Source organism: Rattus norvegicus, chromosome 6 (assembly GCF_036323735.1).
Source record: "Rattus norvegicus strain BN/NHsdMcwi chromosome 6, GRCr8, whole genome shotgun sequence".
Taxonomy (NCBI): Eukaryota; Metazoa; Chordata; class Mammalia; order Rodentia; family Muridae; genus Rattus; species Rattus norvegicus.
The window spans coordinates 40,578,865-40,602,272 of record NC_086024.1 but is presented as its reverse complement, the minus strand read 5'-3'; the positions used below and the strand labels follow the sequence as shown (position 1 = coordinate 40,602,272).

The 23,408-nt window shown below is 39.8% G+C and overlaps 1 protein-coding gene across 1 annotated transcript; it reads left to right on the top strand.

Annotated features, from left to right (window-relative positions):
• Nucleotides 1-5,065: 5,065 nt before the first annotated feature.
• Nucleotides 5,066-5,506, top strand: Rpl27l8 (ribosomal protein L27 like 8). The gene has a single exon (XM_039078180.2). It carries the CDS (start codon nt 5,066-5,068, stop codon nt 5,423-5,425), a length of 360 nt encoding a protein of 119 aa, XP_038934108.1. The 3' UTR covers nt 5,426-5,506.
• Nucleotides 5,507-23,408: the final 17,902 nt, after the last annotated feature.

Below are 23,408 nucleotides of genomic sequence, written 5' to 3'. Positions count from 1 at the left end.
TTCCTATGAGGTTGCAAACCCCTTCATGATTCTTAAGATGCAGATATATAATACAAGCTGAAGCAGAAACTAAAACTACCAAGTGGAAACCTAAATATCACACACACACACACACACACACACACACACACACACAGAGAGAGAGAGAGAGAGAGAGAGAGAGAGAGAGAGAGAGAGAGAGAGAATACATAGTAGTGAGAGAGCAAGAGAGTGACACAAAGAACAGGAGGTTGAGTTTTCACAACCTGGTTAGGGCATTAAATGAGAAGCCTGATAAAGCATCTTATGTAAGTAGTTCTAGGGTATGGATCCTCCTAAAAACTGGTGAGTCATTTGGAGATGGTTGTAAAGAAGCGACCTCAGGCAATCAGATTGTCTAGAAAAGTTGAAGCTTAATGGTAAAAGGCCTTGAATCAGAAGCTAAAAGTTTAAATTTCATTCTATGGATGAGGGAACAGAGAGTCCCCGAGGGTAGCTGTGCAGTGGAACATATGAGCTGTGCCCGTCAAAGCTGTTGCAGAAGCCCCGGCAATCTGTGCAGGGATAGATTGGGCATCCCCTCTTCCTACAGCACTGTGATTTTTGCCTTGGGTTTCTCACCTGGAATAAGACTTAGATTCTGATCTGCTGCTTTAGTGACAGTTTGTGTTTAATGATTGCAATTTGCTCATGCCCATCTGATACTCTCCTAAAATCTCTCGCCTGCAACTGAAATTGATGTTTGATCCTGTTTCACAACTGCAGAAGCCCAAATTCTGCAAGCCAGTGGGGTTGCTGCTGTTTCTCAGTGCATGTGGCGGACTAAAAATTGGATTTTACTACTCCAAATCTGGGCAGACAGCTGCTGATCCCCAGGGGATAATACAGTCTGCCACTATTCCTGTTCCCCTTAATTTTGGTGCAGTCAAGACAAGGATTTTGGTTATTTGTTCTGGATGAGCTCAGCTAGACCTGGAATTCAATAGTTTCCTTGGATGAATCTGATCAGCGTGACCAAACTCATACAAGATGGAAAGATGAAGAGAGAATGCATGATTTTATCAATAAGTCTAAGCAGAGTCAAATAGACAAGTTCTTTCAATGTTACTTCATTTAAAAAGCTTCTTAGCCCCACTTTTATCAATGGAACAATTCACCAGCAGTCACTCACATAAGTTTGTCTACCCTGGAGGAAGAAATAACAGATATAGTGAGAAATAGCAAAATCCATTTCCTCCTGATAAACCCACAGTGTTTCAACCAACTCAGATTATATAAGAACATGTGAAAAAAAATAAGCTTTCTCTGTTTCAAAGGAAAGGGAGATGAAATACCTAACTTTTGTATGGCAGCCCACAGGAACATAGGCACACATGTAGATGTGTGTCCTATATGCATATATATCTATTTATTTATATGTATATTATTTCAAAATAGTGCAAGTAAAAACTCATATGCATAATTTTGAATACACCTACACACATAAAGATAGATGAATTAAAAATGTGTAACCACAGTAATTGCAAAGACATTACCAGACTGGTATAATAAGATTTGTTAATGTCATATAAAGAAGAATTTGAAGCGATTCCTTGACTTAACTTCAACTAGTGAAGTTACATGGTAGCGAGTATATGGCATTAGCATGACACTGTTTTATTTTTACAACTCATTGTGCCAATATGAAGTGAGGGACTCACAAAAATGGTGAAGAAAAAGAAGGTGCTGGTTGGGAACAGTATGAGACAAGGATTCAGCAAACTCAAACATACAGAAGGATTTTTCCTATCACTTCACAAAATATTAAAATCGCTAGCAGTAACAAAGAGCATGCCAAAACAATGCTTTACCTGTCATCTTGCAACTTCCATTCTGATGAGTAAATGTCAGAGAGTGATATGCTTCAAAGAGTATGATTGACAGATTTTTCCCTTGTTAAAAGTAGTTGCCAAGTTCTCTAGTGTAGTCTATAGTCATAAAAATATTTCAGACTTTGCATAGCATGTTGAAAGTGTAGGGAGTGAATGTGGATGGCGACCTTGATCTTGACTGTATGGTACATCTGGTATAATTCAGGGGGCTTTCTCATGCATGATCTCATGACACTGTTCAGATTTAATTTTTTATATATTTTTTGACCTTTTCTTTTTTATTGGATTTTTAAAACTTATTTACATTTCAAAAGTTATCCTCTTTCCTGGTTTCCCATCAATAAACTCCCTATCCCATCCTATCTCCCTCTGCTTCTATGAGGATGTTACCCCACCCATCCAAACACCTCTTCCTGGCTCTCCACTTTGACATTCCTCTACTCTGGGGGGTTAAGCCCTAGAAAGACCAAGGGTTTCTCCTCCCATTCGTGCTCAACAAGGCCATCCTCTGCTACGTATGCAGCTGGAGCCATGGGTTTGTTCATGTGTACACTTTGGATGGTGGTTTAGTCCCTGGGAGCTCTTGTTGGTTAGTATTGTTGTTCTTTGGGGGTTACAAACCCCTTCAGCTCCTTCAATCCTTTCTGTAACTCTTCCAATGGGGACCCTATTCTGGGTTCAATGGTTGACTTTGAGCATCCACCTCTGTATTTGTCAGGCTGTGGCAGAGCCTCTCTGGTGACAACTATATCAGGCTTCTGTCAGCTTGCTGTCCTTGGCTTCAGCAATATTCTTTGGGTTTGGTGGCTGTATGTATATGGGCTGGATCCCCAGGTAGGGTGAGCTTTGAATGGCCATTCCTTCAGTCTCTTCTCCAAACTTTGTCTCCATATCTCCTCCTCTGAATATTTTTGTTTGCCCTTCTAAGAAGAACTGAAGCATCTGCACTTTGGTAATCCTTCTCCTTGAGCTTCAAGTAGTCTGTGGATTGTATCTTGGATAATCTGAGCTTTTGGGTTAATATCTACTTATCAGTGAGTGGATACCATGTGTGTTCTTTTGTGATTGGTTTACTTCACTCATGATGATATTTTCTAGTCCCATCCATTTGCCTATGAATTTCATGAAGTCATTGTTTCTAGTAGCTGAGCAGTAGTCCATTGTGTAGATGTACCACATTTTCTGTATCCATTCCTCTGTTGAAAGGCATTAGGGTTCTTTCCAGATTCTAAATAAGGCTGCTATGAACATAGTGGATCATGTGTCCTTGTTATATGATGCAGCATCTTTTGGGTATATGCTCAGGAGTGGTATAGCTGGGTCCTCAGTTAGTACTATGTACAATAATCTGAGGAAACACCAGACTGATTTACAGAGTGGTTATACCAGCTTGCAATCCCATGAACAATGGAGGAGTGTCCCTCTTTCTCCACATCCTCATCAGCATCTGTTTTCACCTGAGTTTTTGATCTTAGTCACTCTGACTGGTGTGAGGTGTAATCTCAGGGTTGTTTTGATTTGCATTTCCCTGATGACTAAGGATGTTGAACATTTCTTTAGGTGCTTCAGGGTCATTCAATATTCCTCAGTTGAGAATTCTTTGTTTAGCTCTGTACCCCATTTTTAATAGGGGTATTTGATTCTCTGGAGTATAACTTCTTGAGTTCTTTGTATATATTAGATATTATATTAGCCCTCTATTGGATGTAAGATAGTTAAAGATCTTTTCCCAATCTCTTGGTTGTCGTTTTGTCCTAATGACAGCGTCCTTTGCCAAACAGAAGCTTTGCAATTTTATTAGGTCCCATTTGTCGATTGTTGATCTTAGAGTATAAGCCTTTGGTGTTCTGTTCAGGAATTTTCCCCAGTGCTCATGTGTTTGACGCTCTTCCCCATTTTTTCTTCTATTGGCTTGAGTGTATCTGGTTTTATGTGTAGGTCTTCGATCCACTTGGTCTTGAGCTTTGTACAGGGTGATAAGAATGGATTTTATGCTACAGGAGAATTCTTACTTGAACAGAATTCTGTATAAATGCTTAAAATTTCAAGTTAGCTACTCTCCCAAACTCTGCTTGGATTCTTTAAGGCAATATGCAATAATTATTAATTTTTACAATCGCAATCTGAATAATGGATATTCTTTATCCACTTTAGAACAATGAGCCCTCCCTTAGAACATCCAGGAGAATGAGCTATCATATAACAGTGAGGACATTTGCATCTGCTGAATTTGGGGTTTGGACATGGTATGCTGATGCCAAAGTCCAGGTTTGCAATTTCCAAGTGTCCTATATCAAGCGCAGATGCAAGAGCACCACAGACTTTCTGGCTTACCCTCACTCTTCCCTGCTCTCCACGTGTTCTGGGTAATTCCAGGCTTTTGCTCAGACAAAAGTCAATTTAATGGTAACACATCTGGAGAACTATTGGCATATGAGAATATAGATTTGTGAGAAACTGCAAGAATCAATCCAAGTCATTTTCTAATCTTAAATGATACAAAGGCAAAGCAAAAGACTAACCAAGGTTTATTTGTGTGCTGTAGAATCTTCCTTAGGATTTCTATTTTAATTCCTACTATTCTCAAGAATCACAAAGATAAAGGGGAGAAAGCAGGGATTTGATCAAGTGTAATAGTCACTGCACAAGAGAAAGCAAAGAGACTAGCATAATCTCATAACCTCCAGAGGGCAAATGTTGAATAACCTAGGAGAGAGATGTATCATCACACAGAGAGGAGCACAAAGCATCAAGTGAAGATACCAACAAAAGCAGAAGAGCCTGCTTGATCAGGGGTATGAGCTCTAGGAGAAGGAGAAACCAAAAATGTCTTAGGTAATGTGTCTTCTTGATACTCTGGAGGCAAAAAGGGAGTTTTAGACAGGCTTCAGAAAGTTTTTGGAGACAAGATTAGAGGTGAGAATAATCATAGAAAGATAGCCATATAGATTCTAGACTATTCATAAGGAAGTGAAGAAACTATATGCTGATTCCAATACAAATTTGGAAATCTACAGAAAACTAAATGTAGCATTGGATGTTTGTTAGCACTTGAACATCAGTTAGGTCCTGCTGTGCGTATTTTCACAAATTACAATAAGTAATGTTCATAGTAACTCCATGAGAACATATGCCACCAATTTCAAAATGCATGGTATTAAGAACATGGTGTGGCTTCTTTCTTTTTTGCTGGGTGCTGGCTGCTTGCTGTTGAAATGAGCAAGTTTATGAAACCTGGAAAAGTGGTGCTGGTCCTGGCTGGACGTTACTTCGGACGCAAAGCTGTCATCATGAAGGACATTGATGATGGCACCTCCGACCGCACTTACAGCCATGCCTTGGTGGCTGGAATTGACCACTATCCCAGAAAAGTGACAGCTGCCATGGAAAAGAAGATTGCCAAGCGATCCAAGATCAAGTCCTCTGTGAAAGTTTATAACTACAACCACCTCATGCCCACAAGGTACTCTGTGGATATCCCCTTGGACAAAACTGTTGTCAACAAGGATGTGTTCAGAGACCCAGCACTGAAATGCAAGGCCAGGCGGGAGGCCAAGGTCAAGTTTGAGGAGTGATACAAGACAGGGAAGAACAAATGGTTTTTCCAGAAGCTTCGCTTTTAGATGTATTTTTGTTTTCGTCATTAAAAAATTAAAAAAAAAGAGGTGGGAGGGAGAGCTGAAAAAGGAGAAAGAACATGGTGTGTTAATTTGGACACACTTTCTGTGTCCTCTGGTTAGTCTGGCTAAGGGTTTATCTATTTTGTTGATTTTCTGGGAGAACCAGCTTTTGGTTCTCTTGATTCTTTGTATAGTCCTTTTTGTTTCGACTTGGTTGATTTCAGCTCTGAGTTTGATTATTTCCTGCCTTCTACTCCTCCTGGGTATGTTTGCTTCTTTTTGTTCTAGAGCTTTTAGGTGTGCTGTCAAGCTGCTGATATATGCTCTCTCCTGTTTCTTTCTGCAAGCACTCAGAGGTATGAGTTTTCCTCTTAGCACAGCTTTCATTGTGTCCCATAAGTTTGGGTATGTTGTACCTTCATTTTCATTAAATTCTAAGAAGTCTTTAATTTCTTTCTTTATTTCTTTCTTGACCAGGTTATCATTGAGTAGAGCATTGTTCAACTTCCATGTATATATGAGCATTCTTTCCTTATTGTTATTGAAGACCAGCTTTAGCCCATGGTGGTCTGATAGAACACATGGGATTATTTCTATCTTTCTGTATCTGTTGAGGCCTGTTTTATGACCGACTATATGGTCAATTTTGGAGAAATTAACAAAATCAGAAATGAAAAGGGAGACATAACAACAGAGCCAGAAGAAATACAAAAAATCATCAGATCCTACTACAAAAGCCTATATTCAACAAAACTTGAAAATCTGCAGGAAATGGACAATTTCCTAGACAGATGCCAGGTACTGAAGTTAAATCAGGAACAAATAAAGCATTTAAACAACCCCATAGCTCCTAAAGAAATAGACGCTATCATTAAAAGTCTCCTAACCAAAAAGAACCCAGGTCCAGATGGGTTCAGTGCAGGATTCTATCAGACCTTCATAGAAGACCTCATACCGATACTATCCAAACTATTCCACGAAATTGAAACAGTTGGAGCGCTACCGAATTCCTTCTATGAAGCCACAATTACTCTTAAACCTAAACCACACAAAGACACAACAAAGAAAGAGAACTTCAGACCAATTTCCCTTATGAATATCGATGCAAAGATACTCAATAAAATTCTTGCAAACCGAATACAAGAGCACATCAAAACAATCGTCCATCATGATCAAGTAGGCTTCATTCCAGGGATGCAGGGATGGTTTAATATATGGAAAACCATCAACGTAATCCACTATATAAACAAACTGAAAGATAAAAACCACATGAATTCATTAGATGCTGAAAAAGCATGTGACAAAATTCAACACCTCTTCATGATAAAAGTCCTGGGAAGAACCGGGATTCAAGGCCCATACCTAAACATAGTAAAAGCCATATACAGCAGACCAGTAGCTAACATTAAACTAAATGAAGAGAAACTTGAAGAAATCCCACTAAAATCAGGGACTAGACAAGACTGCCCACTCTCTCCCTATTTATTGAATATAGTCCTTGAAATCCTAGCCAGAGCAATCAGACAACAAAAAGAGATCAAAGGGATACAGATTGGAAAGGAAGAAGTCAAAATATCACTATTTGCAGATGATATGATTGTATACTTAAGTGATCCCAAAAGTTCCACCAGAGAACTACTAAACCTGATAAACACCTTCGGCAAAGTGGCTGGGTATAAAATTAACTCAAATAAATCAGTAGCCTTCCTTTACACAAAGAGAAACAAGCCGAGAAAGAAATTAGGGGAACAACACCCTTCATAATAGTTCCAAATAATATAAAATACCTCAGTGTGACTTTAACCAAGCAAGTGAAAGATCTGTATGATAAGAACTTCAAGCCTCTGAAGAAAGAAATTGAAGAAGATCTCAGAAGATGGAAAGATCTCCCATGCTCATGGATTGGCAGGATTAATATAATAAAAATGGCCATTTTACCAAAAGCAATCTACATATTCAATGCAATCCCCATCAAAATTCCAACACAATCTTCAAAGAGTTAGACAGAACAATTTGCAAATTCATCTGGAATAAGAAAAAACCCAGGATAGGTAAAACTATCCTCAACAATAAAAAGACTCCCGGGGGAATCACTATCCCTGAACTCAAGCAGTATTACAGAGCAATGGTGATAAAAACTGCATGGTATTGGTACAGAGACAGACAGACAGACCAATGGAATAGAATTGAAGACCCAGAAATGAACCCACACACCTATGGGCACTTGATTTTTGACAAAGGAGCCAAAACCATCCAATGGAAAAAAGATAGCATTTTCAGCAAATGGTGCTGGTTCAACTGGAGGTCAACATGTAGAAGAATGCAGATCAATCCATTCTTCTCACTTAAGCTCTGTACAAAGCTTAAGTCCAAGTGGATCAAGGACCTACACATCAAACCAGAAACTCTCAAACTAATAGAAGAAAAAGTGGGGAAGAATCTCGAACACATGGGCACTGGAGAAAATTCCCTGGACAGAACAGCCATGGTTTATGATCTAAGATCAAGAATTGACAAATGGGATCTCATAAAACTGCAAAGCTTCTGAAGGCAAAGGACACTGTGGTTAGGACAAAATGGCAACCAGCAGACTGGGAAAAGATCTTTACCAATCCTACAACTGATAGAGGGCTTATATACAAAATATACAAGGAACTCACAAAGTTAGACTGCAGGGAGACAAATAACCCTATTAAAAATGGGGTTCAGAGATAAACAAAGAATTCACAGCTGAGGAATGCCGAATGGCTGAGAAAAACCTAAAGAAATGTTCAACATCTTTAGTCATAAGGGAAATGCAAATCAAAACAACCCTGAGATTTCACCTCATACCAGTGAGAATGGCTAAGATCAAAAACTCAGGTGACAGCAGATGCTGGCGAGGATGTGGAGAAAGAGGAACACTCCTCCATTGTTGGTGGGATTGCAGACTGGTATAACCATTCTGGAAATCAGTCTGGAGGTTCCTCAGAAAATTGGACATCGAACTACCTGAGGACCCAGCTATACCTCTCTTGGGCATATACCCAAAAGATGCCCTGACATATAAAAAAGACACGTGCTCCACTATGTTCATAGCAGCCTTATTTATAATAGCCAGAAGCTGGAAAGAACCCAGATGCCCTTCAACAGAGGAATGGATACAGAAAATGTGGTACTTTTAGACAATGGAATACTACTCAGCTATCAAAAACAATACTTTATGAAATTCATAGGCAAATGGATGGAACTGGAAAATATCATCCTAAGTGAGGTAACCCAATCACAGAAAAACACACATGGTATGCACTCATTGATAAGTGGCTATTAGCCCAAATGCTCGAATTACCCTAGGTGCACAGAACACATGAAACTCAAGAAGGATGACCAAAACGGGAATGCTTCACTCCTCTAAAAAGGGAACAAAAATATCCATAGGAGGGGATAGGGAGGCAAAGTTTAGAACAGAGGCAGAAGGAACACCCATTCAGAGTCTGCTCCACATGTGGCCCACACATATACAGTCACCAAACTAGATAAGATGGATGAAGCAAAGAAGTGCAGGCCTATAGGAGCCAGATGTAGATCTTTGCTGAGAGACTCAACCAGAATACAGAAAATACATAGGCGAATGCCATCATTAAACCACTGAACTGAGAACGGGACCCTTAGAAAGGACTCTTAGAAAGGAATCTTAGAAAGGACTGAAAGAGCTTTGAGTGGCTTCATATCCCATATGAGCAACAATGCCAACCAACCAGAGCTTCCAGTGACTAAGCCACTACCCAAAGACTATACATGGACTGACCCTGGGCTCCAACCTCATAGGTAGCAATGAATAGCCTAGTAAGAGCACCAGTGGAAGGGGAAGCCCTTGGTCCTGCCAAGACTGAACCTCCAGTGAACGTGATTGTTGCGGGGAGGGCGGTAATGGGGGGAGGATGGGGAGGGGAACACCATATAGAAGGGTAATGGGAGGGGTTAGGGGGATGTTGGCCCAGAAACCGGGAAAGGGAATAACATTCCAAATGTAAATAAGAAATACTCAAGTTAATAAAGATGAAAAAAAAATAAAGAAAGAAAAAGAACATGGTGTGTGACCTATGTTACTGGCTCAAATTCACACATCGAGTTTTTATTTGCAGATACTGATGACTGGCTCAGCTTGAATTCAAAACCAAAGTAAACCAATGAATAATCAGAATATTTATTGATTCGTAAATAGAAAGTTATTATTGCTAAATACCTCCCCTAGATTAATAAACACGTAGTGGGTCCAGTATTAACATTTTTTAATAAATATTTTTCCTTCAGTTTAATTAATATGTGACCAGATAAAGTATATAAGGAAGCTTCTGCAGCCCTCCAAAGCTTTTCTGCTGTGAAGAAACAGAGAGTTCAGAACATGAAGAACTGATATAGATTGGGCTTTTTCACTTGGGCCAGAAAGAAGAGAAAGGGAGAAAATCAATAAATCAATAAAAAATTAAACCTTTTAAAACGACAAAATCTTTGTGATACATCATTGACAATCCCAACATTTTATTGTAATAGGAACTATAAATAATTAAATACAAAATTGATTTTCATCCTAGCCTCTGTATGAGTCTCCCTGGAAAAATGGGTCCTTCTGCCTGGTGATGTTTTTCAAGGCCATTTCTCTAAAAACTGCTGGTACAACCCAAATTACTTTGATAAATTCTGCCTCCAAAAAGCTGATGGCTAATTTGTCTGTAGATTGTAGGTCTCGCAGTATCTTATGAGCTGAGATTCTTTGAAAATATAGTTAATAGATAGTTTTCAACTTTTGGTCTTAAGTGATAGCTTGAAGTCAGGGAGATTTTTTTAAAGTGAAGAAAAAGAGTGGAAATGAAAACAAATTGCCTTTCACTGGATGCAATCTACACCCTCCAAGTGTCCTGAAGTGGAAGAATTTAGCAATACCTAGGAGACGTTTAAAAGATGTTAAGATAACAATAACTTTTATACCCTTCAGGCAATTGATCCTTGTGATCCAACATCCTCCCACGGTGCCCATAAGTATCCCTTCTTCTTTCTTGCCCAAGTGAGAAAGCCCAACCCATATAATTTCTTCATGTTTTGAACTCTTCATTTCTTCACAGCACAAAAAGCTCTGGAGGGCTGCAGAATCTTCCTTATTTGGTCACATATTAATTAAACTGAAGGAAAAATGTTTATTAAAAACTTTAATATTGAACCAACTACATGTTAATTAAACTAGGGGATAAAGTATCAATAATAACTTTCTATTTCCAGATCAATAAATATTTAGTGAACACAGTGACCTAGGTTTATAAGTAGTTTTAGTAGCTAATAGTTACAATCAGCTGGATTTTCTCAGGTGCATTCACCTTTTTATGACATACTTTCCTAGATGAATTATATAAAGAAAATAACTCTCTTGTGGGTACACAACTAAAAGGGAAGAGAGCCTCACCAGGTACTCACACTATGATCAATATTTTTTGTCCACTGTCCAGTCTGTACAAGAATACAAGAATGAGTCCTTCTCAGCCAATGATGTGCTCACATTATCATGAAAGTGGTTTGAACTTCAGAGACTCCTTGAAAGAGTCTTGAGAATACCAAGAGTCATTGTCCTAGACTTTTGAGACTCCTTTCATTTTGTAACTTAATGGTATATTTCAAGTATTCTTGTAAATAAATAAAATTTATTATGATTGGGTTAAGTATTCCCATGTTATACGAGAATAGTCTCCATTCTAATACTAACAAAGGTAACATTGGTGGGTTGGAGAGATAGATCAGTGGATAAGTACATTTGATCCTTTTTCAGAGGGCCTGAGTTCAGTTTCCAGCATACACATAGTTGGTTGCCTTATAACTGCCTATAAGTCAAGATCTTGATGCCATCTAGTATCCTCGGGCATCTACATTCACTCACATATGTATATACACATAAATAAACAATGAAACAAATATTTTCTTCTATTACAAAATAATTTTTGACAAAAATTCTTTTACAAATGTAACATTTGAATAAATAAATTTAACAAATCTATTACTGGATTTCATATTATATTCAGTTCTAAGATTACGTTTCATAGCTTTTATATATATTTTATCTTGATTTGAAGAAAGGTTTCTGTACCATTTCTGTTGACCAAATGGATTATAAGAACAGTGCATTCTCAGCAGCATGAGGAATAGAGATTGAAATCTCCTTTTCACACGAGTTAGGTTAGCTTTTCGATGCTGACTAATATTTTACAAATGTTTTATTACATTGAACTTGCTGGCATTAATTAGTGGTGACTATTCTGTTGCTATGAAAGGAGTTTATAAATCTGACTGAATGCAGACACAATTTTTCTTACCATAATATGATAAACATGACAAGTGTGTATTATTTTCCATGGTTGCTGTAAGAAAATGATCCATAACATATCTATATCTGTATCTCTCTCTCTCTCTCTCTATATATATATATATACATATATATATATATGTATATATATATTTTTTTTTGAAAGAGGGATTTGGAGCTCTGGGAGGTCTGGTCGAATTGACACTGTTGTTCTTCTTATGGGGTTGCAAACTCCTTCAGCTCCTTTGGTCCTTTATCTAACTCCTCCATTGGGGACTCCATTCTCAGTTCAATAGTTGGCTATGAGAATCTGCCTCTGTATTTGTCAGGCTCTGGCAGAGCCGCTCTGGAGACAGCTATATCAGGTTCCCGTCAGCATGCACTTCTTGGCATCAGCAATCCTATCTGGGTTTGGTGGCTGCATATGGGATGGATCCCCAGGTGGGGCAGTCTCTGGATGACTTTTTCTTCAGTCACTGCTCCACATTTTGTGTTTCCTCCTGTGAGTATTTTTGTTTCCTCTTCTAAGAAGAACTGAAGCATTCATACTTTGATCTTCCTTCTTGAACTTCATGTAGTCTGTGAATTATATGTTGGGTATTCTGAGCTTTTGAGCTAATATCCACTAAGAAGTGAATGCATACCATGTGTGCTCTTTTGTGATTGTGTCACCTCACTCAGGATGGTACTTTCTAGTTCCATCCGTTTGCCTAAAAATTTATGAAGTCATTGTTTTTAATAGTTTAATAGTACTCCATTGTATAAATCTACCATATTTTCTGTATCCATTCCTCTGTTGAGGGACATCTGGGTTCTTTCCAGCTTTTGGCTATTACAAATAAGGCTTCTATGAACATGGTGGAACGTGTGTTCTTGCTATATGTTGGAACATCTCTTGAGTATATGCCCAGGAGTGGTATAGCTGGGTCCTCAGTTAGTACTATGTTCAATTATCTGAGAAACCACTAGATTGATTTCCAGAGTGGTTATACCAGCTTGCAATCCCACCAACAATAGAGGAGTGTTCCTCTTTCTCCGCATCCTTGCCAGCATCTGTTGTCACCTGAGTTTTTGATCTTAACCATTCTGACTGGTGTGAGGTGTAATCTCAGGGTTGTTTTGATTTGCATTTTCCTGATGACTAAGGATGTTGAACATTTCTTTAGGTGCTTCGCAACCATATTCCTCAGTTGAGAATTCTTTGTTTAGCTCTGTACCCCATTTTTTAATAGGGTTATTTGATTTTCTGGAGTCTAACTTCTTGAGGTCTTTGTTTTTGATTAGATATTATCCCTCTGTCAGATTCAGGATTGGTAAAGACATTTTCCCAATCTGTCGGTTGCTGTTTTGTCCTAATGACAGTGTCCTCTGCCTTATAGAAGTCTTGCAGTTTTATGAGGTCCCATTTGTTGATTGTTGATCTTAGAGCATAAGCCATTGGTGTTCTGTTCAAGAAAATTTCCCCTGTGCTCATGTATTTGAGGCTCTTCCCCACTTTCTTTCCTATTAGTTTCTGTGTATCTGGTTTTAAACCACCATCCAAAGAGTACACAAGGATGGAATAATGGCTCCAGCTGCATGTGCAGTAGAGGATGGCCTTGTCATGCATCAGGGGGAGGAGGGGTACTTGGTCCTGTCAAGGCTTGATGCCCCAGTGTAGGGGAATGCCAGGGTGGGAAGGCGGGAGGGAGTGGGTGAAGGGAAGCACCCTCATAAAAGCAGGGGGAGCGGGGATGGGATAGTGAGTTTCTGGAAACTGGGAAAGAGGATAACATTTGAAATATAAATAAAAATATCCTAGAAAAGAAAAAAGTTTAATTAAAATAAAATTATATGTTGAAAAATATATTTAATAAATTAAAAATATAAAAAAGAAGAGGGCTGTATATATGTATATATGTATGTATGTATGTATGTATGTATGTATGTATGTATGTATGTATGTATAAAGCCTAACAGTTGTAGAATACAGCACCCCATGATCAAGATATCAGGTTTACTTCCAGACAAGGGTTATAAGGGAAATTTTATTTTGTATCTTTTGCCTAGGTCCTACTTCTCGTTTGTTTTTCTATTTTAACACTGTGTGGTGTTTCCTGGCTTGTAAAAGCAATGCTGTAATCTCTGCTTTTTTTTTCAGAAGAGATTTTGCCTTTGTGTGTTTATTCATGCTTTTGAGTATGAGTGTATATGTGTGTACGTGTGTGTACATATGCATGTGTGTATGTGCATGTATGTTTGTGGTTTGTGGTACATTGTGTGCAGGCATGTGTGTGCATGTATATATTCCTGTGCACGTTTGCGTGTGTATGTGTGTGTTTGCATGTATATGCATGTGCATATGCATGTGTGTTTTGTTGTGTGTATGTGGTGCCTGTGTAAGCTCACATGTAAACTTTTACCCGTCTATAAGAAAATCTTTAGTGCTGTGTTGGCAGATTCTGACATCTATGTAATCTTACCACAATTGAGCAGACTCTACCTGCAAGCGTCTTATCTCTAACTCAGCTCATATTGTGAGCTGTAAGAGTTAGGACTTCAACCTACAGATTTTAGAGAGACAGAGATGAATGCTACAAAATAGTCCTCATATTTGGCCTCTATACAAGGTGCTGTTTGAAATGCCAAAGTTCAGTTTCAACCCTAATACCTTTCCTAATTCCCAGTAGGAAATGATAAGCCTACACACAGCTTCTTCACAGGGGCATGTTGGTAACACCAAATGCTCATTGCTGTCAATGTTATTTTTACTGATTGTACTTGTCTAGAATGGCATTAGTTACAAGGAGGCTTTGCTTTCTTACTGATTCTTGGGCTTCTTGTTATGTGAGAAAGGTAGAGTTGAGATTTTATAATGTAGACAAAGTGTGTGTACTAGGAATCAGGACCTTGAGTATGATTTATATTGCTTTTGTCAGAAGGGTACACTGAAGGTGAGCTGAGGGGGTTAGAATGTGCTAGGTTTCGTTCCTGTCACAATAAATAACTTCACTGAGTAAAGCCATACTTGGGGAAGTAGTCACCTAGTAAAATAATCAAGGACCAAGAATATGCTTTCTTATGCACATGCACACATCTGTGCTTGCCTGGCTAACCATGTACCTGAAGTTCACCTGAAAAAGAATATTTTCTGGAGTATTTGATCATGACAATCCAAGCTAATTACAACTCTCCCATCCTGCCCCTTCTGCCTGTAGTTTGTACTAAACTCTATACCTTTGTCTTCAGAGTCATCCTGGCTTCTGCATCACCACACTTGGCTCTCCCCAGCTCCCTCCCAAATCAATGCTAACTTACCCTGTCCTGGCTCCTTTGACTGCTTACAGACCCCTGGTTTAACAGGCCTGCTTTTTCCTTGGAGACTTTGTGTTTGCTTTTCTCTGGGATGATCCCATGATTGTCCTAGTTATGTAACTAACTCTACCTAGATCCTTATGTGTATTACCCATGTGTATTGCCCTGCAAAGTCTTCCTTAACCTTGGGTAGGTACCGTTCACCAGGAATCTTAGTGCTAACTACACTCTGTTAACAGCATAGTTACAGTCTTCATATACCCTGCAAGGCACAGTGATGAGCCTTCTGTTCTTCTGCAACACTGCTAATCTTTGAGCTTCTTTATGTATATGAATATTAGGGTTTCATGTAGTGGACAGTGTTAGTAACGGCTAAAGTAGATAAGCCTGCAAAGATACCTTTAGGTAGAAATGAGTGATTTATCTATTCTTACAGTAGCTAGAATAGGATAAACATCTTATTGAGAAAGTAAGAATCATCCTTGAATGCTAGAGTTTAGTCAGCAGAAAAAATACACACACACATATATAAATTATACATATGTATGTATAGATACATAAACATGCATATGTGAGTATTTACCTAAATGTCTACATATATATGTATACACACATAAAATGTATGTATGTTTATATATATGTAAATATATATATATATATATGTACATCCAGTGGACTTGTTTTTTAGAACACAGTTAGGAGGTTTCCTATCAGCAGGTGATTCTGCTAGGTAAAGCCTCTAAATTCTTGTTATCAGAAATCATCCTGTATATCCATTTTCAGTTTGAGCACAGAGCACAGCTTGTATGTGCCAGCATTTCTTAAGAAGGTAGAGTCCCTAGTGGTGGTGGTGGGGGAGGGAGCGTAAAGAGGCCAGAACAATATGCTAGAAAGACAGTGACCCTGAATATCAGAACTCATTATATATGTATGTATATATGCATGTTTGTAAATATGCATGAATATATTATGTATATGTATATACATGTATATATTTGTATATATGTATATGTGTATGTATATTTAATTTTTCTCTTTTTGTTTTCTGGTGCAGGGTCATGCTTTGCAGCCCTGGCTACCCTGGAACTCTCTACATAGCCAAGGCTGGCACTGAACTCAAAACCATTCCCTTGACTCAGTTTTCCATGTGTTAGCATTGCAGGTATAAGCCACTATTTCTGGCTAAAAAACTTTTTAAAGGAGAACTATATAAGAAAATTTATAAAGAAAAGAACCTGAGAGGCTTTTGGTAACAATGAAAACACATTGCCTAAGTTGGAAGTTCAGATGATTGCAGGGGGTGAGTTTGGGAAGGAACACTGCTGGCCTGAATAGGACAACTGGTTGGTACTGGTCTTGCATGAACTGCGAAAAACAAGGAGGACTCAGAGTGAACTCTTAAATCATAAACCAGCAATGAGTGGACCAGAGCATAATAGAGTGTGGGAAGGCATAAAGCTTGCATGCCTGTTGTCCCCCAACTGCAAATTGGTGAGGATGCTGAAGCCATACCTGCCTTCTTCCTCCTTGAGGAGGGAGCTCTGGAAATTGGAGGCAACAGGAGACTGACTCACTCCAATTACTCGTTGGAAAATGAAAGGAGCGGAGGAAGTAAGCCCACTTAAGAGCTCTGGGAAATTGTGAAGTGCTTGTCAGATTGCTGTAATTGTATGGCAGCATTTTGTGAGCCCTGATGGAGGACAGGCTAGGTAAGAAATAAAACCAGCAGGGTAAAATGTTACCTTCACTTAGTGGCTTCTGGAAACAGACTGTGAACAAGGTAGGTAATACACTTCCGGTAAGTTTCCATGGAGGAAGGAAAATCCTGCTGAGAGGAAACTTTCAGGTTTCTGGCTGTCAAATATGACTTGCCTTTATTCAACCGCCTTCCTTCCAGATGTCCCTAGACCCTGTGGGGCGGCAGGCTGTGAAAGGTATCCTGGTTCCCGGTTGAGTTAAGGTTGAAACCCTGGTGACCCCAAGGGACAGTGGGCAGTCCCTAAACCCCCAGGAGGCCAGGCCCCTCTCACATAGCTACAGCCCCTCCACAGCCCTCTTTAGAGAGGCTTGTGGCCATCAGTCATGTAGAAGCAGGACCATGCCCTCCCACATGTAGGTAAGGTATTCCCAAGCTCTCAGACCAAGCCAATAGGAAGTACCTACTGTCAAACCCTGACCCACCCCAAGACTGTATATAAGAATCCTATCCAGAAGGATTAAAGGTATGTGAGAACTGCTACATTGTTTGAGAGCTTCTGTCATAAGAGCTGTAACACTGTCACTTGGGGAAGAGATCTGTTCTCTCAAATCACTGCCAGAAGCTCCCCTGCACACCCCTCACTGGCTATCTAGCTTCCTGCTGTCTCAGTCCAGCCGACGAGGATGAAGCCATCCTAGAGCAACTAAAGCAGCAATGGTGGAAACAGAGTTGGAGCAGCTGCAGCAGCTGTCCCAGCAGAGGCGATTCCCCCTCCTTGCTCTGAGTTCTCTCCCCAACGCCTGAAGCCTAGCATTGGCTGGGCCAGAGATCTCTGTGTAAAACCTCCAATACGAAGGCCAACAAGACCACATCTCCCTTGCTTCTCCTCCAGAATCTGGGAGCCTAATGCAAGACCAAGTCCCCCAATTACCCTGGAGCTGGGTGTTTGTTTTCTGCCATTAGAGGAGAGGACTGTTGAGGGCTGACAAGACCATAAGTGGGAACACATTTCACCAACTTTGAGGCAGAAAGCAAGTTAGTAATTTCACTACTAAAATCAAGCTTCTATTGGAGAATGAGTCTCAGACATGTTATCATCTCTCACGAACTATGGACAAAAAGGAGGCTTAAAATTCCTGACATTGGGTTTGGGCCCTACATAATTGATAGCTCAGGGAAGGATGGAATAAGTCCTGTGAAGGCTCAATGCACCAGTGTAGGGGAATGTCAGGGTTGGGAGGTAGGAAGGAGTGGTGGGTGGGTGGGGAAGCATCCTCATAGAAACAGGAGGAGATAGCAGGTTTCTGTAGGGGAAACTGGGAAAGGAGATAACATTTGAAATGTAAATAAAAATATCGAATAAAAAAGTACAGTATATAATGTTTCCAAGGACAAACAAACACACACACACACACACACACACACACACACACACACACACACACACACACAAGTGGCAGAGCTTCTAAGTCTTAGTCTCCCTTCCCTAAAGGAAGATAATTGGATATAGCAAAGCAAGCTGGTGAGGTTAGACATGAAACCCATTACTCAAGAGAAGAAAATGTGGAGAAGTGTGTGTGGGTCATTACAATCAACTTCTGAAATGACTGTGCTTTCTGGTTAACTGGGCGAACCATCTCAACAGCTCCAGGAGTCAATTCCAAGCTCTTATGGAACGCACTGGACTTGATTGGTAACAAGGGAGGCCAGTTGACTAGAGAGGGGTGAGTGTGGTCAGCTATACAAGCATACTTCTAGGACTTTGCTAAAATGGGTGACAATGCCTTCAGTAGTCTTGAAATAATTACGTAAGCGCTTGACAGTGATGCACAGAGGCAGAGAATTTACAAAGGCATTTCATGTCTGGTTGTGTCCAGGAAGTCTCTGTATAAATATGGGGTACTAAGGCAAAGAAAATAATACAAGTTAAAAAGCCCAACGCTTGACTCAGGTGTGTTCAGCCTTGGCAAGGAGTGAGGTTGCTCTCATGGGATGTTCTTATGGTGATAGCAATGGGACAGCCATTGGCATAGGTCCACATTTTTATTTGATCACCAATTTGGTGACATTTTGTGAGACCTTGCACCCTGATTTTCACTTGCTTCCATTTCAGCATAGTTCAGCTCCCATTATGGATAGCACTGTGAAGTCACATGTTCCTGTTGAATTCTGGGATATTTGATGGTACACAGTAAATTCTTCATAATCCATTTGAACCATCTCGTCTTTCCCCAAGAATAGAATGAAGATGATGGGGATGCTAAACGCCGAGTGAGGGTGATGGAATATGGAGGTGCTAAGCACCCGGTCTTCATTTTCGAGACTCTTCGCCATATAGGAAGGCAGGTGCAAGGATGAATCTGGAAGATGCCAGAACACGGTTGACATATGGATAGTAAATAAGGTCTTTCGGGAGCCCAGAGAAGAAAATATTCAGTATAAAGTAATATTGCTCAGAGAACATAACCACAGCTCTCCCAGGACACTTCATTCTATAAGTTGAGTCCATGATTATGTCTATTGATGATGTTCCCTGCACCTGCATTATACATTGTGCTTACACTAGATTAGAACTTAGACCTCAGTAATTGTATAAGAGGGAGATGATAAGAGTCTGGAGATCCCCTCACCACAGGGGAAATCAGGGCAGGAGCTCAAGGGAGGAATCCTGGAGGAACACTGCTTGTTGGCTCACTCCTTGTCTTCCTTATACAACTGAAACCATCTGTGTAGGAAATTCTATCACCCACGGTGGGCTAGGCTCTCGTATTCAATTATCCGTCAAGAAAATCCATCACAGAAATGCCCACAGACCAATATGATCAAGACAATTATCCAAATGAGACTTGTTTTCCCATGAAAACAGCTCTTCAAGTTGTCAGTTAATGCTAAATAGGACAGCTACATTTGAAAGTGTGAGGTGAGCAGAGCGAAGGCAGCTCACTGGGGATTTCTGGGTTTGGAAACGTAGAAGGTGCTCAAATTTTGAGAGTAAGAGCCTGTACCAGGCTCAAAGTGTCTGGGAGCAATCAAATCCCATCCAGAAGGATCTGTGGAAAATCCTGGACTAGACCATATGTGTTACAGGGTGAATTTATTTTAAAAAGCAGCACAGTCTTCTGAGTGATCTAATTATATTATACCTTTCTGCTTTTTTGTCTTGAGCTATTAGCAAGTTGAGACTGGCTGATAAAAATGCAAACGATTGGGTCACTGTGACAAAATAGCTGGTACAAACAACTTAATGGATTAAAGTTTTATTTTGGTAAACTGTTTCTGAAAGATTTTAATTCCATGTGCTTGGAAAGATGTAATGAGTGGGTAGGAGTAGCCATTCTGTGGTTGCAAAAGTGTGTGGTAAGGACAGGTCACAGCTCCACAAACAGGGAGGCAGCATTGGGTATACTCTGAAAGTTCCACTTTTAGTGACTACATTTTGAGATCCAGAATCATCTTCTGAAGGTGTTATAAAGCATTACAATAGTGACAAGCTGGGAATCAAGTGTTCAAAGCATGATTCAATAAAACATTTCAGATTCAAGTTATAACATTTTTTTTTTTTTTTATTAACTTGAGTATTTCTTATATACATTTCGAGTGTTATTCCCTTTCCCGGTTTCCGGGCAAACATCCCCCTCCCCCCTCCCCTTCCTTATGGGTGTTCCCCTCCCAACCCTCCCACCATTGCCGCCCTCCCCCCATAGACTAGTTCACTGGGGGTTCAGTCTTAGCAGGACCCAGGGCTTCCCCTTCCACTGGTGCTCTTACTAGGATATTCATTGCTACCTATGGGGTCAGAGGCCAGGGTCAGTCCATGTATAGTCTTTAGGTAGTGGCTTAGTCCCTGGAAGCTCTGGTTGCTTGGCATTGTTGTACTTTTGGGGTCTCGAGCCCCTTCAAGCTCTTCCAGTTCTTTCTCTGATTCCTTCAATAGGGGACCTATTCTCAGTTCAGTGGTTTGCTGCTGGCATTCGCCTCTGTATTTGCTGTATTCTGGCTGTGTCTCTCAGGAGCGATCTACATCCGGCTCCTGTCGGTCTGCACTTCTTTGCTTCATCCATCTAGTCCAATTGGGTGGCTGTATATGTATGGGCCAAATGTGGGACAGGCTCTGAATGGGTGTTCCTTCAGTCTCTGTTTTAATCTTTGCCTCTCCCTTCCCTGCCAAGGGTATTCTTTTTCCTCATTTAAAGAAGGAGTGAAGCATTCACATTTTGATCATCCGTCTTGAGTTTCGTTTGTTCTAGGGATCTAGGGTAATTCAAGCATTTGGGCTAATAGCCACTTATCAATGAGTGCATACCATGTATGTCTTTCTGTGATTGGGTTAGTTCACTCAGGATGATATTTTCCAGTTCCAACCATTTGCCTACGAATTTCATAAACTCGTTGTTTTTGATAGCTGAGTAGTATTCCATTGTGTAGATGTACCACATTTTCTGTATCCATTCCTCTGTTGAAGGGCATCTGGGTTCTTTCCATTTTCTGGCTATTATAAATAAGGCTGCGATGAACATAGTGGAGCACGTGTCTCTTTTATATGTTGAGGCATCTTTTGGGTATATGCCCAAGAGAGGTATAGCTGGATCCTCAGGCAGTTCAATGTCCAATTTTCTGAGGAACCTCCAGACTGATTTCCAGAATGGTTTTACCAGTCTGCAATCCCACCAACAATGGAGGAGTGTTCCTCTTTCTCCACAACCTCGCCAGCATCTGCTGTCACCTGAGTTTTTGATCTTAGCCAATCGCACTGGTGTGAGGTGAAATCTCAGGGTTGTTTTGATTTGCATTTCCCTTATGACTAAAGATGTTGAACATTTCTTTAGGTGTTTCTCAGCCATTCGGCATTCCTCAGCTGTGAATTCTTTGTTTAGCTCTGAACCCCATTTTTTAATAGGGTTATTTGTTTCCCTGCGGTCTAACTTCTTGAGTTCTTTGTATATTTTGGATATAAGGCCTCTATCTGTTGTAGGGTTGGTAAAGATCTTTTCCCAATCTGTTGGTTGCTGTTTTGTCCTAACCACAGTGTCCTTTGCCTTACAGAAGCTTTGCAGTTTTATGAGATCCCATTTGTCAATTCTTGATCTTAGAGCATAAGCCATTGGTGTTTTGTTCAGGAAATTTTTTCCAGTGCCCATGTGTTCCAGATGCTTCCCTAGTTTTTCTTCTATTAGTTTGAGTGTGTCTGGTTTGATGTGGAGGTCCTTGATCCACTTCGACTTAAGCTTTGTACAGGGTGATAAGCCTGGATCGATCTGCATTCTTCTACATGTTGCCCTCCAGTTGAACCAGCACCATTTGCTGAAAATGCTATCTTTTTTCCATTGGATGGTTTTGGCTCCTTTGTCAAAAATCAAGTGACCATAGGTGTGTGGGTTCATTTCTGGGTCTTCAATTCTATTCCATTGGTCTATCTGTCTGTCTCTGTACCAATACCATGCAGTTTTTATCACTATTGCTCTGTAATACTGCTTGAGTTCAGGGATAGTGATTCCCCCTGAAGTCCTTTTATTGTTGAGGATAGCTTTAGCTATCCTGGGTTTTTTGTTATTCCAGATGAATTTGCAAATTGTTCTGTCTAACTCTTTGAAGAATTGGATTGGTATTTTGATGGGGATTGCATTGAATCTGTAGATTGCTTTTGGTAAAATGGCCATTTTTACTATATTAATCCTGCCAATCCATGAGCATGGGAGATCTTTCCATCTTCTGAGGTCTTCTTCAATTTCTTTCTTCAGTGTCTTGAAGTTCTTATTGTACAGATCTTTTACTTGCTTGGTTAAAGTCACACCGAGGTACTTTATATTATTTGGGTCTATTATGAAGGGTGTCGTTTCCCTAATTTCTTTCTCGGCTTGTTTCTCTTTTGTATAGAGGAAGGCAACTGATTTATTTGAGTTAATTTTATACCCAGCCACTTTGCTGAAGTTGTTTATCAGCTTTAGTAGTTCTCTGGTGGAACTTTTGGGATCACTTAAATATACTATCATATCATCTGCAAATAGTGATATTTTGACCTCTTCTTTTCCGATCTGTATCCCTTTGATCTCCTTTTGTTGTCTGATTGCTCTGGCTAGAACTTCAAGAACTATATTGAATAAGTAGGGAGAGAGTGGGCAGCCTTGTCTAGTCCCTGATTTTAGTGGGATTGCTTCAAGTTTCTCTCCATTTAGTTTAATGTTAGCAACTGGTTTGCTGTATATGGCTTTTACTATGTTTAGGTATGGGCCTTGAATTCCTATTCTTTCCAGGACTTTTATCATGAAGGGGTGTTGAATTTTGTCAAATGCTTTCTCAGCATCTAATGAAATGATCATGTGGTTCTGTTCTTTCAGTTTGTTTATATAATGGATCACGTTGATGGTTTTCCGTATATTAAACCATCCCTGCATGCCTGAGATGAAGCCTACTTGATCATGGTGGATGATTGTTTTGATGTGCTCTTGAATTCGGTTTGCCAGAATTTTATTGAGTATTTTTGCGTCGATATTCATAAGGGAAATTGGTCTGAAGTTCTCTTTCTTTGTTGTGTCTTTGTGTGGTTTAGGTATAAGAGTAATTGTAGATTCGTAGAAGGAATTCGGTAGGGCTCCATCTGTTTCAATTTTGTGGAATAG